An 18,330-nucleotide genomic window follows, 5' to 3' on the forward strand; every position below is an offset into this window, starting at 1 on the left:
TTAAAAATTAAAATAATTTTAAAATTTTTCATAGTCTATTTTTTAAAAAAAGTAATTTTTAATTAAAATAGTAATGAATATTTTAAATAAATAATGTTTTTAAAATTTGAAAAATTTAATTTTTAATTTTCATTATTTTCCACTTAAATTTTAATCAATATATTAGTTTTAGATCAAATACGAGAGCTACTATCACTTTGTATAAAAGAAATATAAAATATAAATGTTATTTTATTGAAACTATAAGAGACAAAAATTAAAGAAGATATAACTGTGATTTTGTTAAAAATCTCAGAAAAATATATGTTTATTTTAAAATTAAAAAAATATAAGTATTATTTAATATAATTTCAGGAGAGTTAAACGTAATTTTTGCTATAATAGGATTATATTTGTTTTTATCAATCTAAACAAACTAGTTTAGACTGGATTTTGCAATAAATTTAAACCACTCCAACTTAGAAATGCATTAACTAATAATATACTTTATTTCTATGTACTATTTCATAATCCCTCTTTTTTTCCTCTTTATTTTCATTCCAAAAGTATTTCCAGAAAATATGGTCTCAAGTTTCAACCGTGAAGTGTTCAACGAGAAGCGCTTGTGGGATGAGTTTGTAGGCATGTATGCTTTATCCAAAAATTTGATTAGATCAATTTTATGAACTTAAATTTACTCAATACACCAGATTAAAGTAATTTGATGCATTAACACCATATATTAATCATATAATTAAAGTATGTATATAACTAATGTATATTTCCATATGAATGGTATTAATATAAATATAATATTATGTTACAGAGTATTATTTATTGAGTTAAAAAAATGTATTATTATAATAAATAAGTAACTAAGTATATACTTTTTATACAATGTATAACCTAAATCTATTCTAGAAATGCACAAAATCTAAAGTCGTTAAAAATCTCTTCAACACAAAAGTAATTAGTGGGACAGATTTCTCTTCCAACTAAATATTATTAAAATTAATTATTAAGTATGTATTTTTTTTTTTGGATGATATCAAAGTATCATTTTTTTTATAGAAGAACCATGTTTAATGCTTAAAAATATCCTTTTTCTTAAAGATTAATTCTACTATGTAAAAAACATCACATAACTTACGCATTATTTTAATTCACGTACAATTAAAATTTTTAAAGACGAAAACTTGATAGAAGTTTTGATTTTTCAAATTGCTTCACCTTTAAAAATAAAGATAACTCTATCTTTTTAAGTTCATGATGGAGTATTTTTTTTTTTCCAACTTGGTTTACCTTTAAAGGGGAATAACTTTATCTTTTCTAGTTCATGAAGGTTTGCAATTTGTGTTTGGTTATCCGTCTCATACTAAATGACAAACAACCCTTTTGAAGTAAGGATGAAACTTCTGCACTTTTTCACATTTGACATATAAAAATGTAACTCCCAATGAAACACACATGTCAGCCAACTTTCTTCAAACACAAGACAACAAACAAATTGTTTGTTATATATTTCAGGTTTTAATTAGCCACTGTTAAGGTTCAACACTACCTAATATCAGGTAAATAGTCACATTATTTACACAGTGATATAATAGGCTGATATAAAAAAATATACTGCTCACAATAAAACAAATAGTTAGAAAAATTAATGATTCATGAGCAAACTGAATCGTTGAGTGCTAAGTTGAAAAATACATGGCTCAATCTAATGCAAATTTAAAACCAAAAGTATCCTTGTGCATTTATTTTTTACTAAATAATATATCAAGTAATCACAACAATCAAAAGAAGAATAGAAGAATGAAAGAACTAGTGTGAAACAAAAGGGGCTCTAACCTACTTAAGAACGTGCTCGAGCTTTCTTTGAAGCATTTTTGTTCCATCCTCTTTGGCGTGCCCTGAGCTCCCACAAAGCAGTATCTTTCAGTTGATTTTCAAGTGCTGCCTCAGCTCTTTCCCTTGCCTGCTCACAAGTTTCCATCCCTGAATTGCACTTGTCAGCCTCCTTTTGGTACTGAGAAGCTATCTTCTTAGCCTCTAAAAGTTTTGTATCTGCCTTTCTTTGTTTTTCCTCAGCTTCAGCTTCCTTTTCCCTTACTTCGTCTGCTAAAAGGTCTGAAAAACTCTTCCCCACCTCTTCAGTCACCTCTTGGTCATGCCTCATGCAATCTACAACATACATATCCTAAATATATAAAATCTCAACTTGTCTAGGATCAAAACTACCAGAATTCGGATTCATTATAACAAGCCACGCCTTTTGGAAGTATTATTCTCCAGAAAAGTATGTCAGTATCCCCTATATCAGACTAAAATGTTAAAACCATTTTAGACTTTTAACTGCATGAGCATAGCTAATTATAACACATTATTGTCACAGGGGGGACCTTGGATGCACCCGAAATGTTTTTTTTTTCACTTATAATGCCACTTTGTACAATATTTATGCACCTTTTTCTCATATGAGTGGACAATGTTAGCTTTTGGCAATTGTGTTTTGGACTAGCGTTTGCACTTTTTTCATTGAGAAGTGTTTGGATTTGGTATGACTAAAAGTGTGAACTTATATCTATGTTGAAATAACTTGATCTAGAATTAACAATTAAATATAGAGAGGACCTAAATATCTTGTTCAGCTCCTTTTCCCCATTTCAGCAAAATTAACTAACAACTAAGAAAGTGTTATTTTGCAAGAACATTGGCAGGACACGTGATTTTAAGACTCTGCAAATTTATAATAATGTCTTCGCTTCTACTTCCACCTTATGTTACACACTATCATGAAAAAGTGGGAGAGGATTAGATATCCTCACCATTTGTGACTACCATCACCATTGTGCCAAAGTTATCCCAATAAATTAGATTGTAAGATTAATCACTTGATGTAAATAAAGTGTTACACTATTTTAGGAGTGCGAGTAGATGCAGAAAGTTGGGATCAAAAACCTCTCCCTACATGAGATACTTAATTTAATCATGACCTTGCACCTGTTGCTTTTCTCTAATGTACTAAAGGGTGGAGGAACTAACCTAGAATGGAATTGTTGGTCAATCCTGCAGAATCAAGCAGAGACACCGTGTTAGTAATTGGCAATGAATGTCAGAGCATAAAAAACACATCTATGAAGACACTATCAACTATCTTGTTTTCCATTGAATGGACATAGATTTTGTTTGACTAAGTTCAATATTTGATCACAGTATTTGATTAGCCATTCCCTTAATCAATACTCCTGGGCTTACAAACCACGTTTAGCAGAATATATGTACAACAAAAAAAACCGTTTACCATATCAGAATGAATGTAAACCATGAATGACCTAACACTTGCATACAAATTTGATTACATGGAGTTTCATTTTTCACTTTGTAAAGGTAATTAAAAATAAAGGTTAAAAACCATTCCTATTCCTAGATGAAATCTACAAGCAAGTGTAACAACGCATGGTTAAGAGTGTGTTTAGGTTTTCATTGAATATATTATTTAAAGAGTTTAATAACATGAACTTTCTAATGCACTCTATTATTATTCAATACTAATTATCGTGAGACTAATAATTAAATAAGCATTAAGCCTTACAAAGTTTTGTAAATCTTAATCAATAAAAAATGTGTTTAAGAGAGTGTGTCTAACACAATGAGTTTACGATGGGTAACCAAATATATCCAAACCTAAGTATCCTAATAACCCAATATGACGAACATGCAGATGGAGCAGTTTTTGTATATATTTTGAATCAAGCATGATGATGACTAAGAAAGAAAAGTGAATATACCTTCTGGAAGAGAAATAAGGGGTTGAAGAGAGCAATCACATTGACAAGGAGGACAAGGAGAAGAGGTGGCATTAAGGGTTTCATTGAGATGCCAATACAAGGGTCGTCCTGCAATGTAAGCGATGAGAAAGAGTCCCAGAATCCATATCACCAATCTGAAGGCTTTTTGCTGCTTCCTATTCATCTTTGCAAATTGCAACGATGTGGTACTAAGCTGCAGAAGAAGAGGATCTTGACTGCGATTAATAATTTATTCGTTAAAGCTTGGTTTGGTTTCAAGATTCGCATACTCCAAACTGTACCCCTGGCTATGTTTACGTGTTTCTCTCTTATGTTCCATACACACACCCTCTCTCCTTATTTTCTGTCATTATATTCATAATTAATAAATTCAACCTTGCTTTCTTACCTCATTTAACATCGCAATCTTGTACTATTGTATACCTATGTTATGGACATTTATATATTATACTGTATTATATTCTTTAAAATACATTGTTTGAGAAAAAAAATGTATTTAAATTTAAGATACTTATACAACAATTTATATATATATCATTTTCTATTTTCTTTTGTGTTTATCTCTCTTTATAATTATGATATATATTATTGTTCCGTCCGGTTGACCGGGACGTCTTCGTGCGCGACCTCAACCGTCAGCTAGGGACTCCTTCCCACTGGTTACCTGTGGATTCCTGCAAAAAAGAGGACAAAGAGGCGCCCTAGCGGCCGTTTGCACTCCGACGCTCAAGTCAGCCAGCAAGAAACACCAAAACTATTCACCTCCGTCTCTGAGCACCGCGTGTGGCACTCTGAAGGCGGTAAAAAGAACTGTGTATTGTGTGTGTTCTTCTCCCTCGGGCAAAAATCTTTTCCCAGTCCCTTGTTCGTAACCTCAAAGCACGAGCAAGGAACTAGAGAGTTCTGGTCAATTTGCCAAAAGTTCAAACCCCGTTTCCAACATTCTCAGCGCTATTTAAACTACCCAAGCATTTAAAGCGCCTTTAATTACAAATGTAACGCACTCAATCAGCGCATCTAATTAGAAAACGTAGCGCATTTAAGACGTTGAAACGCTTGAGAGCCATTATAGTACCTGAACGCTCGAAACGGAAACTGTATTGAATGACTTTAATTACCTGGCACCTGACTAAAGGGTGTTTCTATTCTGACATGGTTGTCGTACACGTGGAGTGGAGGGCCTCACGACGCCGTGACCCCATCTAGGAGCGTTTCTGCCCATCTGGGGACGTTTCTACGTGTGAGTCCTCCTGCTTGGGAGTGCTACTGCGCTAGGGGTGACTTTTTGGGTGTCAACTCATGCCCCCAATCATTTAGTCACTTACTTTGAGAGCGTATCTGCCCTCCTCTCGTACCCTGCACCCGTCTACCCTGGGCGTGACCTTCCTCTTGGGTCGTATCTGTCCCAAAGGCGTCTCTGGGGCGGCAGGGGTACTTCACGAGTCAGGCTGCCCTATACTGGTGTTGTTACTATGGCCTTGAAGCCACCTTTCTCTCCTCTTTATTACTGTTCCCTGGTTATACAGGGTTTGGGGCCTTCCCACGGCGTCGCCCCCTCCATGGTCTTTCCTACCCATGGGTATCGGGGAGCCGCACAGTGATTGCCTTGACTCAATGATATTTGATCTTGGCGACGCCCTGGTTGAGCGACGCCTTCACCTAGGCGACGCCTTGCCTTGGCGACGCTTCCTCTTGGCGATGCTGACACTTGGCGTCTCTCCACCTAGGCGACGCCCTGCGTTGACTTTGACTCTCCAGGCGTTGACTTTGACCCTCCAGGCGTTGACTTTGATCTTGACTTAGTCAACGCCCGGATACGGGACGGTACAATTATTATATTTTGTAAGAAAGAGATAGACAAAAGGATGGCATAAATATAAATTATTGTACATTCTATTTTTTCTTATTTATTGAATCATATAATTTTAGATTTTTTTATTTAATGAGTCTTACTTATAATTTTTAATAAATTTTAACCAATTGTAAAAAGGTATGCTTTGGAAGACTCACTTTTCCCGGTAGTTTACTTATTTTATCTCATATTAGTAATTTAACATTATATATAATGTTTTTATTTTTGTTTTATGTAGACATATATCTCAAAAATATTTTTCCAAAATCAAAAGATAACAAAAGTTATTTTACTTTGGTTTTAGTAAACATTTTTCTACTTTTTTGCCGTTTCATAAAAAAAAAAGTTCTACTTTTTGACCCAGTGATACACTTTATTGTTTTTGCTTCATTTTTAAAAAATTGAATATGGGGAAAGGTGATCTATCTGGAGTTTTTTGTTAAAAGGATTTTGAATGTCTTCATGAACTAAATGAAAAATATAATATATGGTCATATTTTATGCAAAGTCATTTTCATTAACGGATGGTGATTTCACTACGAACACAAAAATATATATACTTTTACAATTAATACAATTTATAATGTTTGACGGTACTTTTAATTTTTTTTAATTAAACAGTATTTTTTTAAAAAAACTTATGATAATTACATAACGTTTTAATCCTTTTACAGAAGTTGAAACATTCTGGAAGCAATATGAAGATAATAGTATTATGTAATGATTCATTGGGAAAAAAAAGAAAAATTATAAATAATTTTTCCATCAAAATAAAAGGGAGCATTGATACAACAATATGGTTGGGTTGGAATTTGAGGTTGTAGGTTCAAATCCTAAAACCTGCCTCATTCTGAGTAGGAGTAAGCTTACATGTATTTATCCTTGCCTTGTGAGTGCAACCCCTTTTCCATGCTAAAAATGTTGGGATGTTGCTAAAAACTCTGTATGAATGTATTATGGTAAGTCATCTGCCTATGTACATAAGACTTCATTAGATACCTGATGCGCCAAAAATATAAAAGAAAAGAAAGTGAACGTCTCAAAAACTGTGGAAATTGAAAAACATTGAGGCGGCTCACAAGAGTGCCAGCCGGTCTTGGAAAAAATTCCGTTTAGATATAAAATTTCAGCATGTTATTGTGATATCACGTGGCTGCTTTCAAGGTTACTGTCCACTTCCTGCATTTTGATCATTTCCTTTCTCAAAAATTTTAGTGTACCAACTATTTCTTGAAACAGAGGGTGTGAGTTGTGATCAGTGAAAAATGTAGTGATGGTCCCATGTATGTCAATAAAGCTCCAACCAGGAATTTTTTTCAAGCCAAGAGATCTCATATGAGTCCATGCCTCACCCACTTCTTCCCACCTGTTTGTTGAGGCATAGCAATGTGCTAACTGTACAAAATTTCCAGCATGCGTAGGCCTCAGCAGGAGAATATCATTAGCTATTCTATCACCAAGTTCATTATTCCCAGTTGCTCGACAAGCATCGAGGATAATACCCAAAACATCGAGCACAGGATCTGAGAACTTTTTCTTGTACACGTTAAATGCCTCCTCTACCCTCCCAGCACGACTGAGGAGATCCACTACACAAGCATGGTGTTCAAGATTTGGTGCAATCCCAAAATCTTTGGTCATTGATTCGTATATGTTCAAGCCCTGTTCTACAAGTCCATTATGACTACATGAAGATAGGACTGAGAGGAAAATCACATGGTTGGGTTTCATCCCACTTTCCAGGAACTTTGAGTATGACCTCAATGCAATCTCCCCTTGGCCATGATAGCCATATCCTGCAATTATGGCGCTCCATGAGACCGAATCATGACTTGGCATCTGGTTGAAACACCTCTGGGCAGTATCCAAATCACCACATTTGCAGTACATGTCGACCAAAGAAGTGTCAACCAAGATGCATTGACTAAGGCCATTTTTTATCTCAAAACCGTGGATCCATTTTCCCAAGTGAAGTTGTCCAGTGGATGCACACCCTTGGAGGAGGGAAATAATGGTTATTGAATCAGGTGTTTGATGATCAGACCTCATTTCATTAAAAAGGAACATGGCCTTGCAAACATAGCCATTTTGAGCATATCCAGTAACCATAGCATTCCAGGAAACCAAATCCCTTTTGTCCATCATATTAAATACAATGGAACTCTGATCCAAGTGACCACACTTAGCATACATGGTCACAAGAGCGTTCTGAATAGCTATATCCATGTGTAATTCCTGCCTTATTATATAACCATGAATCGATGTCCCCAAATTAAAAGACCCAAGCTGTGCACAAGCTGTGATTACACTAGCCATAGTAGCAGTAGATGGCTTCACTTTAAATTTTAACATCCGTCGGAAAATAGTTAGTGCTTTGTCTGCAGACCCACTCTGCGCAAGGCCTGAGATCATTGCTGTCCACAAAACGACATCTCTATCTGAACTCCTTTCAAATATTCTAAATGCAATGTCAATGTTCCCACCTTTTAGGTACGTTACAATCAATGATGTTTCAACATGTGCATCCAAGTCAAAGCCAGCTCTTAAAATTTGCCCATGCAAGCACCTTCCCAATTTCAACTCACCCCTTGATGCAGCCACAGACAAGACAGACCCAAAAGTCTGCCGATCAAGCTCAACACCTTGTACCCTCATTGTCTTAAGAAGTAGCAGAACTTCACATAGATTCCCAATCTGAGCATAAGCTGAGATCAACGAATTCCACGAAACCAGGTCCCTTTCATCCATGTAATCAAACAATTTCCTAGAGTCATCAATGTTTCCACACTTCCCATAGACATTCAGCATAGAATTTGATAAGTTTGTATCAGACATAAACCCATACGAAATTACACAGCCATGCAAACACTGCACGGTAGCAAGCTCCGAAACTCCAAGCAGCAAACTCAGCATGGTAACGCTAGTGGGTGGAATTCCCTGGCGACGCATTCCGTCAAACAGAAAAAAGGCCTCAGGAACATGACCCAAGCGTGAGTAGCACCCAATAATGGTGGTCCAAGGTACAACGTTCCTCACAGGCATAAAGTCGAATACTTTGCGAGCAACATCGGCGCACCCAAATTTGGCATAGAAATTTATCAAAGAAGAGGCAATGTAGGGATCAATAGACAAGCCTTTAACAAGGACCCGTTGATGGAGGGAGAGACCGAGGGAAAAGAGGTTGAGAGAAGAGCAAGCTCTGAGAAGACTGGGGAAGGTGTAGGCGTCAGAAGGGACATGGGTTTTGAGCATAGAGGCGTAGGTAACAAGAACTTGTCGGTGAGCACCTTGGGATGAATAGTGGTTGATTATGGCATTGAGGGAGTTTGTAGTGGCTGAAGCTGAAGTTGGGTGTGCTACTGACACCACGCACCGTTTTGGGACACTCAGACTCAGCAGTAATTGCGGCTTTGGTTTGTAAGAAAACATTATCCATTCCACCCAAGATCGCTTTCTTCTTCCTCGTTCGCCGCAACCCCCCTCTCGATTTAACACTTACAACAAGTACCTCTCTTACATCGTTATTTATGGATTAAATGTGTTGTGTCTCTCAAAGTAGTATGGCAAAAAGTATTAGGGAGTTTCTACCAAAAAAGGTCGTCAACATAAGTTTGTCATACCCATAATCAAGAATGTTGGAAGCAGACTTTTTAATTCAATCATCTAGAATGATGTGCAAACTCATATTTTAAATAACAACCGATTTTATTTATATTTTAAGGTAAAAGTTTAACAAACTAAAGTCTTACTTGATATACATAAAGCATGATATGATATTTAATTACATTATTACTTTATTATTACTTTGTTATCTTTTAGGATTGTTCAAGGATATATGTTATAGTCGGATGAAAATAAACAATATTTTATTCAAAAATACTAAATGATGAACTTATTATAAAGGACTCTATACTAATACTTGAAGGTTAGTTGACTTTCATTTGTGTTCTTTTCAAAAAAAAATCGAATAATCTCACTTTTCAATCATTTTTCAACCCATGAAATCCAATTAAAAAAAAAAAAGAAACAAACGCTAGTGTGAAGCCAAATTATTTTCTTTACAAGTACAACGCTACTCGTTTAGGAAGTGGTTCAGATATTTTATTACCTTGGGAAGATGGGAACGCGACATCATGTTTGCGGCAGAAGTGATAAGCACAAAAGTGCTCGAATTCAAATTCTATGACCATTTAGGTAAGAGAACAAAATTATCTTCTAATATAAATGTAACTAGTTAGATTTGCTATCTTTCATAGAATTAGTTCCTTGCTGTATATCATTATCATTATTCTTTCAAATTACATAGCGTCAGCTGAATAGGTTGGTTTTAATGTCTGACAGAAAATGTCTTGAGATTATTCCGAATACAAAGCTGTCCCATAACTTGCTGACTACCACCATCATTCATGTTCATGGATATACTGAGCTTGAATTATTTGCTCATGCTGTTCTGAGTTTGATATGTGAATGTAAGCGACTGCAAAATTAGGATAGCTACTTCTCTTCTTTAGTTTGATATTCTCTGGCTCCAAATATGGCAGTTCCAATCCTAACATTAGTACTTCCCATCTCGATCTGAAAAATTAGAGTTAGCTGGTTAAAAAATATAATCACAAATCACAATACGTATCCCTTCCTGTTTAAACCATATATTTTCTAAGGGAAAAATGATTCCTTACAGCTTGCTCAAAGTCTCCAGTCATGCCCATTGATAACTCACATTGCGTTTCTGATATTCCAAGTGCTTTACAAACTTCAGTTCTGCAATTGGACAACATCTTGAGAGTGCAGAAGAATATTTAGTTTGTAGAATTATCTAGAAAAGCAAATAAATAGGAAGTCCCAAAAAGACCAATAATTCATGTCCAGAAAGTACAGTCGCCACCTTAAAATTTTCTGGGGTGGATGAATAATCTAGCATGCCAATTGTCATGAGACCAGAAAACTCAAGGTTTGAGCAGTTTGTGATGTGCTTTACAAGATCCACACACACAGCTGGTTCAACACCAAATTTGGCTGGCAAGAAATAGCAGTCAAATATCATTCTTGACATCAATAATAAACTGAACTTTTACAACAATGTTTTAAAATGGGACAAATGAAAACAAAGATGTAGGGCATAGATTATAAACCAGAAGTCAAGTAACCCTTCTAATAAATATTGGTTGCATTTACATATTTAGGTATAGAGATCTATGATGTTATATTCAAGGATTTTCCAAACATATTTTCAATAAATGAATTGGAAGCAACATTTTCCTGTGATTTTGATGTTATTTTCACATGAAATCTATTATAGAGAAGCCGTGTTAAAAAAATTGGTTTAATGATCTAACACAACCATGTCAACATTATTAAGATACCGTACTGCAGATAGTGATTAGTGAATTGGTTGGCTAATCTGTCAAGTGCAACTTACAGGTTTCTCCGCTCGTATTCACTTGAACAAAAACCTTCAACGGTTTCCTGCCAACATTTGCTACAGCACGATCAAGAAGATTTGCAATCTGTCAGACAATAGAATACCAATAATCGGTACACCATTTGCAATAGAATACTAAGATCACATGCACTAAATAAAAATATCTTGTTTGATAGCACATTTTAGACGTAAACTATTTTCTGTATCATTTTAAAATTGAAATCAATTTTTACTTTATAGAACAGAATTGTAAAGAAATTTGTATCGTACATTAAAGGTCTCCTTGGACGAGTTTCTCTATAAGCCCTTCTAAGAAAGAAAACTAAGAAGAAAATATGTTTTTGACTTTTCCACAAATTAAGATTAGCTTATCCACGAACTAAAAGAAAGTAGATAAACTCTACGAGAGTATTTATATAAATTAACTTAAAAATGAGCTGATTTAGTCAGTTTTTGGAGAAACTAGTTCCAAGTTTTCTTCTTATTTTACTATTCTAGCAAGAACTTATAGAGAAGTTCATCCAAACAAGCCTAAGTATTGCTGGAACAAAACTGAACAGAAGACTACATGTAATATAATTTTATTTGCACGAATCCAGAGAACTCATTGACTAAGTGCTAGCTCCATGAATTAATTCTAAAATGTCCATCTGTAAAATTACCATTTAGATGCTCCTATCCTAAAGACTCCAAGTGAAACCCAAATACATTATACCTAATTTCCAGGTTCTATGAATTATCCATATTCCGTCCCCCCTCCAAGAATTTAAAATTTACTCAAGATTTACGTCCTTATATGTACTCATACACGAGAAAACATACTACCCCGACAAGACAACCAACCAAATTATGAAGAAAAAAAAAAGTACCTTCTCATCATCCACAGATTCTACACAAGCAAGGTTGGGAACACCAGCTGTGAAACATAAAAGAAAAGTATTAGAATCCTCATTCATCCCCTCAACATTGAACCCACATTATTGATGTGGTAAATATGAACTCCTCTCCACACAAATTTTTTCCAAAATCCATCATTAAGAAAAATTGTGCTCATGTTTCTAAATCAACGAACAATCAACAATTGAGAAAGTTATTTCATAATTTCCCATATTTTTAAAAAACTCAAGTTTGAGAATGAAATACCACATGTCTTAAACTCTTAATTGATCGAAACTGAGAGAATAAGAATGAAAAATCATCGTTTCGGTTGCAGCAATGGAAGTAGGGATAGTGAATAGTAGATACCGATAAGAGGCTTGACTTTGTTACTCTGCAAATTGCCAATGAGATGCCACTCGATGTCACCGGGAAGCTGTGATTGGGAAAGGAAATATAAGCATTGAGAAGTGAATAAAGCAAGAAAGGGAAAGAACTAACTAACCTGAGGAGCTTTCTGAAGGAGTTCTTGAACGTAGTTCTCGCCGAAGAATCTATGGCCGGCGTCGTATACCTGACGGAGAGCAGAAACTGATTTAGTCTTGCTAGCCGCCACAACACGGATCTCTTGCACATTCCGGCCAGAGCGCTCAGTAGCCCCTTGGACGCGATCCAGCACTGCGTTTAGCGACGGCGCTGCTGACGATGCCATTGGCCTTGGCCCTTCTCACTGACCTCACCACGGATCTTCCGCATATGACAAACGACATGGGGAAATACAGTATTGGACGTGGGCCCATGGACTTGCCTCTCAGGCTTCTTAAATTCTTTTGTTTTTTTTAACAAAACATTTTTTAGATTTGGGTGAAGTAACGAGAGAAATAGAGAATGAGAAAAAATAGTGCATAATACAGATGGTAATCTGACCCGTCCAAGACCTGTTTTATGTTTCAAACCCACGAAGAGACATGCTAGTACATTTCTCATTCATTTCAATCCAATTTGTAAATTAAGATATAGAAAAATATAAAATAAATCTATAATCTAAAAATAATTATATATAATAAGTGAGAGAATATATATAGATTAATAAAATTAAATGTTTCGTTGTTATGTGTAAATTAAAATTAATGGTTCAACCAATATAACTATGATCCTACTTGTCGGACGGACGTAGTATGCAGATAGTGTAAATAATGAAAAAGACAAAAATAAGAAAAATCATAATCATTATGAGGTCAGATTTTCGTCAAGCGGTTTCATGGATAGATCAAATACTATTAGAGAAGTGAATTCAAGTGAGATAAGAGGTATCAACACATGACAACCAACTTAATTGAATGTATGAACTTTGTTTTAAAGAGAGTATGTTTATTATCAATTTCTGCTCTTGTTAAACAAAATTTGAAAGAACAAATTCCTAACTTATGAAAGAGGGATGAAGACAAAGTGCATATTGCGATTGTGAGAAGTTTCAAGCTTTTTGAGTGTTTTGTCTTTTGTCGTTTATTCCACTTGCCACTTACAATTGTTAACCTATGTTGACTCAATTTATCGTTACAGAATATCTACCAGGCTTACGAAGTCCAGTTTTATCCAGTTCAAAATAAAGATTATTGATTTACTTATAGAAGCATGAATCTCATATTTCATTCCTTGATCCTCACATGAATTGTAAACGGGAATATTCAACTACTACTTGTATCCATAATAACATGTCATAATTAATAAAAAAAATATTCTTATTGTCCATAAAGGAAGATGACAAACTGAGACATTACCCAAATAAACAATGATAAATAATTTCTATAATATTTATTTCTCTAATTATTTCATTCTTTATTTCAATTATGGTAACATATGTTTTAGTGGTGTTGCTTTAAATTTTCTGAAATTACATTCAATTAATATGAATAATTTTATTAATTAATTAAATTAACTAAATTTACATAAGCAAAAATTAGCACATTATATTTAATTACTTTTTTAAAAATTATTTAAATATATGACTACATTACTATTTTAAATTATCCAAAATGCATTCAATTAAAAAATAATTAATTATATTATCTAAATTTATAAAAAAAACACACACACAATGTATACTCATTAAAAAGAAAAAAAAAGGAAAAAAAAATGCTAACATGATTAAAATAAATAAATATATATATATATATATATATATATATATATATATATATATATATAAACCTGCTAACAAGCACGATTTAAAAAAAAAACTGAATTAGTATATAGAAGCAAGTAAGCACAAGCACGACTGGTCTATTTCTAATTTTCCGAAGTCTATCTATTTCTGTAATTTTATATACAAATTCCACCACTTTTATAGAAAAGATGCTAAGGAGGGAATAAGGTAGGAAGAGGCTAATGGGGAAAGAGAACAAAATTGTCTTCTATAAAATTAAAAATAAATAATAGTAAGTAAAAAATGTTAAAAAAATATATAAAGAATATTGATGAAAAAAATTAAATAAATTTATATATTAATTATTTGTTTAATAAGTTATTTTAAAAGTAGTTATTAAAATAATCAAATGAGTTAGTAGGTAATTATTTATCTTATTAAACACATTCGCTGTATTATTCTTCTAATACAGATCCTCCTCTCTTACAAGACAAGTATCCCCTTGAAAATGTTCAAATGTGTAATAAGAATTACCTTTTTATAACTAATACTAATAAGAATTCTGTTATTCAAATTAATTTGTTACTTACAATATTGAGCTGAAAAGATGTGTCAAAATTCTTTTATATAACAAAGGTCAAACTAGGCGATTGGAATGTCTGCATAGTATGGTGGTTCTGTAACGGTTTTTTGGTTTCCTTAGACTGCATATAATCGAAAGACTAGTTGGTTTTCTTATACAGATTTTACACATAAGATTTAGTTGTTCTTGAATAATCCTTCTATTTTCAACTTATTAGTTATATTGAAGAAGTTGTTGCCAAAAATTAAGCCTAACTTTTTCTACACATCAATTTGGCCATTTTAGACCACTCCACTAACTAACAACTTACACGTAGACTATTAGCTCATGCACGTAATCTATGTAAAAGCAAAACTCATCAACCTCCTCTTCTATAAATACTTGAAACATTCTGAATCAAAGCATCCACCTCCACCACATTACTTCTTTTTCTATGATGAAGTTGTTGAAGACCCTCTTCCTTGTGGCCTTGTTAATGGCTTTGGCCATTACTGCTCTGTCAGCAACATCTGCAGATTCGAATGAAGAGCCAAAGTCTCTCCGAGGAACAAGCCGATTCCTTTCCCAGAGGGTGGCGTTGACATGTGAGAAGAACCCGAAGATATGCCTTGCTAAAGGTAGTGCAGGGCCTGATTGCTGCAACAAGAAGTGTGTGAAGTTTTCCACAGACAGACTCAACTGCGGAAGGTGTGGAAAAAAATGCAGCTTCGGAAAGATATGCTGCGAAGGGAAGTGCGTGAACCCTAACACTAACGAGAAGCATTGCGGCAAATGTGGCATCAAGTGCAACGCCAAAGGTTCTTGTGTTTTCGGGATGTGCAGCTATGGATAGAGCTTGCAACACTCAACCCTTATTATTATTCTTTGCATTGATTAATTACTTGGTTTTTACAAATGTTATATATTTCCTTAAATGTCCTTATTATTATTCTTTGCACTGATTAATTACTTGGTTTTTACAAATGTTATATATTTCCTTAAATGTCCTGATTATTGTTTTTACAGTAGTTTGTAATTGGTGGTTTGTGAAATAAATTATTAAGTGTAATTTGTTATTGAAATATTTCTTCTTATATAATCCTCAAGTGTTGGAGACAAAATGTAAAAAATATGACATGATTTTCAATTAAAATATTAATTATATATGTAATCAGTGATACTTTTCACATATGTGTAATACAATTTATTTATCTATTTTCATTAATTTATAAATAAATTTATCTAATTCATCTCTTAAAAAATAGAAAAAATGAAGATATATGGACCAAATTAATCTATTAATAATAATAATTCATATTTTATTTTTCTAAATTCCATGGATTATACTATCGGCACGAAATTAATCTAATTAATTTTTTCTCAATTAATTCATTCTTAAATTTATTTTTTAAGTTGTTAAAAAAAATTAATTAATTTTAAAATTTATTGATTTTTTTAAAATATTATTTTATGAATGGATTGTATAATTTATTTATTGAAGAAGAAATCAGTTAATTGGATTGAATTTTTATTAAATAGATAATAACAACTATAACATGTCCAATGCTTGTAATCAACGAGTACTAAATGATATAATTTCCTACAAGGGGGCACATTAACCAAACTGTTAATTTAAAATAAACTGTAGAATCTCAAAACATTTGAATAGTTGAGCAAACTCACTAAGTTTTCATAAAAAGATAATTAAGAAGCCACTTAAAAATATGTGGATTAACTTATATAAGGTGATTCAATTTAATAATTGATATTCAATTTGAACTCTACTTAGTTTTCAAAGGGTTTTTTTCATATTTTACGAGACTTTTTCTATGTATATTTTATTGAATTTTACAAAATTTACATAACATTTTTGCAAGAAACTTATTTGTTCTAAATTTTTATGAAAAAATCTGTAAAAGTTACATAAATATGAAAAATTATAATAGTAGGTTTGTAGGTATTATCGCTAAACAAATTTGGATTGAGTCCTAAAGATAGTTTTTTGGCCGACTTTTTAACACTGTCGCTTTGAGATGTTTGAATATCACATGAGAAAAGTTTCACCTATTAGTGAAAGTATTAGAATATATGAGTATAGTGTGTATTGCATGAAATAATGTTTACCTGTTATTTATCTCTCTTAAAGTCGTAAAGCTCTTTTATAACACTCATAGATCCCCTTCAAGAATTAGTAACCTCATAATAAAGAATATATCTTAGTCGATTCAGTTGTATTAAATATTTAAATTTTTTTTTGTTACCTTAACACCAACGTTAATGTATTCGTTATTTATCAAAAGCAAACTCTTTTATGTCATTGGATATGTTTTCCTTGTTTGGACCGAACCGCATTTGTTGGGATCAAAATTAGTAATAATATATATAACGTAAGAATGAAAACCTAATCAGTATAACCTATTTATTTATGCATAGGAGGTTTTTTTTTTCAAATCTTGTGGGGATTTTAAAAGGTTGATCCAACCAAATAAATTTAAAGTGTTTGTTTAGCAACAAAAATAAAATACAAAGCTATGTTCCACTATATATGTTAAAAGGCTTGCATCATTTGAGTGGGACCTGGTGCTTTATGATAGGGTAGGCCTCGACCTTTAAGCTTTAATAGTGTAATCCTAAGAGAGCCGTAGGATTTTTTTGTTTTTGCTGGTGTATTTTCTGTTTTCTTATTTGTGGAAGATTTGTTAAAGAAACCTGCTACTATGTAAACTGTGTGGTTTTCTCGATATTATAAGGACCTCTAAAATATTTCTTTTAATTGATTTATTTGTTATTAAAAAAATCAAAAAATAAGTTTGAAATAAAATAAAAAAGTTTAAGTTTATTTTCACTTAATCAAGAATAATACTAATTTTCCACCAAGCCACTTTATAGTAAAACATAACCATGACAGTAATTTAAGCAAACTTGGAAAAAATGTGTACGTAGACTAACATATTTACACCTTTAAATAAATTAATAAATATATAATCTCAAAATATTATAGCAAAATTTAATGAAACACTTATTCTATTCATTTAAATAAGCTTGGTGGAAATAAAAAAAATGACTTTCAAAACTTTTTCTTATATTTGACTTAATTAATTTATTTGGAATATACCTGCCTCAAAAAGTTAGCATAATATTTTTTTCCATGCAAATAGGGGACATAGTAAGACTTTGTCATTCATGTAAAGAACAGTCTTGTAAATTAATAATATATTTTAAACAGACATGAGATATTAACACAAAATAGAAATAAAGCTAAAAAATTTTAAACCAGTAAAAGGTAGCTGAAATGAAACACATGAGCTGGTTGTTGACTATCTATGTTAAATACTTATTTCTATTTCTTATATCAGAAGGTCAGAGGGAAGAAAACATATCAGTGCCTCTGTAACGGTTTTTCTGGTTTATTTCAGGAAAGACTGCGTTTTCTTAATACTTTTGTACAGGCAATTAAATGTTTCACACGGCACAAGTTAATCTCGCCATCTGCATAACAACGCACAATATATCCAAGACATTCACATTTCATACGTAGAAAGAACAAATCTATCTAATTTCGTTACTTCACCACACATTAGTTAGCTAGCTGTTGAATTAGACCGCTCCACTTGCACACTGTTTCAATCTTTCCAATCTACTATACTATTACCTTAAGCTCCTTCAATTTACTCCATTCCTTCT

At 33.0% G+C, this 18,330-nt stretch overlaps 3 protein-coding genes across 4 annotated transcripts; all 3 read right to left on the bottom strand.

Annotated features, from left to right (window-relative positions):
* Window positions 1-1,691: 1,691 nt before the first annotated feature.
* On the bottom strand, window positions 1,692-4,058 carry LOC137833151 (transmembrane protein, putative (DUF1068)). The gene is made up of 3 exons (XM_068641513.2): window positions 3,768-4,058; window positions 3,022-3,045; window positions 1,692-2,160 (listed from the first exon to the last, which is right to left on the bottom strand). The coding sequence occupies exons 1-3, from the start codon at window positions 3,949-3,951 to the stop codon at window positions 1,832-1,834; spliced, it is 537 nt and encodes a 178-aa protein (XP_068497614.1). The 5' UTR covers window positions 3,952-4,058; the 3' UTR covers window positions 1,692-1,831.
* A 2,312-nt stretch (window positions 4,059-6,370) lies between these two features.
* LOC137832205 (Tetratricopeptide repeat (TPR)-like superfamily protein) lies at window positions 6,371-9,281 on the bottom strand. Its single transcript, XM_068640245.2, has one exon. The coding sequence runs from the start codon at window positions 9,067-9,069 to the stop codon at window positions 6,775-6,777; it is 2,295 nt and encodes a 764-aa protein (XP_068496346.1). The 5' UTR covers window positions 9,070-9,281; the 3' UTR covers window positions 6,371-6,774.
* Window positions 9,282-9,888: 607 nt separating this feature from the next.
* Window positions 9,889-12,809, bottom strand: LOC137832206 (uncharacterized). 2 transcript variants are annotated; one of them, XR_016521567.1, is made up of 7 exons: window positions 12,444-12,731; window positions 12,308-12,374; window positions 11,932-11,978; window positions 11,060-11,147; window positions 10,526-10,656; window positions 10,320-10,401; window positions 9,889-10,215 (listed from the first exon to the last, which is right to left on the bottom strand). XR_016521567.1 is itself a non-coding variant. In XM_068640246.1 (7 exons), the coding sequence occupies exons 1-7, from the start codon at window positions 12,648-12,650 to the stop codon at window positions 10,135-10,137; spliced, it is 720 nt and encodes a 239-aa protein (XP_068496347.1). In that variant the 5' UTR covers window positions 12,651-12,809; the 3' UTR covers window positions 9,889-10,134. The 2 variants fall into 2 exon arrangements, 1 of the variants encoding a protein (XP_068496347.1); XM_068640246.1 differs by having other exon boundaries at window positions 10,320-10,418; window positions 12,444-12,809.
* Between the last annotated feature and the right edge of the window lie 5,521 nt (window positions 12,810-18,330).

This window comes from Phaseolus vulgaris, chromosome 6, assembly GCF_051622355.1.
Source record: "Phaseolus vulgaris cultivar YP4 chromosome 6, ASM5162235v1, whole genome shotgun sequence".
In the NCBI taxonomy this organism is placed as follows: Eukaryota; Viridiplantae; Streptophyta; class Magnoliopsida; order Fabales; family Fabaceae; genus Phaseolus; species Phaseolus vulgaris.

Excerpts from the sequence above, each read along its gene's own strand:
- LOC137833151 (XM_068641513.2), bottom strand. The coding sequence starts at position 3,951 with ATGAATAGGAAGCAGCAAAAAGCCTTCAGATTGGTGATATGGATTCTG. Across the intron at positions 3,046-3,767 it reads CCTTATTTCTCTTCCAGAAG|GATTGACCAACAATTCCATT; the intron begins GTATATTCACTT and ends TTGATTCTGCAG. Across the intron at positions 2,161-3,021 it reads GACCAACAATTCCATTCTAG|ATTGCATGAGGCATGACCAA; the intron begins GTTAGTTCCTCC and ends TGTATGTTGTAG.
- LOC137832206 (XM_068640246.1), bottom strand. The coding sequence starts at position 12,650 with ATGGCATCGTCAGCAGCGCCGTCGCTAAACGCAGTGCTGGATCGCGTC. Across the intron at positions 11,979-12,307 it reads CAAAGTCAAGCCTCTTATCG|CTGGTGTTCCCAACCTTGCT; the intron begins GTATCTACTATT and ends TATGTTTCACAG. Across the intron at positions 11,148-11,931 it reads AATCTGTGGATGATGAGAAG|ATTGCAAATCTTCTTGATCG; the intron begins GTACTTTTTTTT and ends ATTGTCTGACAG.
- LOC137832205 (XM_068640245.2), bottom strand. The coding sequence starts at position 9,069 with ATGTTTTCTTACAAACCAAAGCCGCAATTACTGCTGAGTCTGAGTGTC.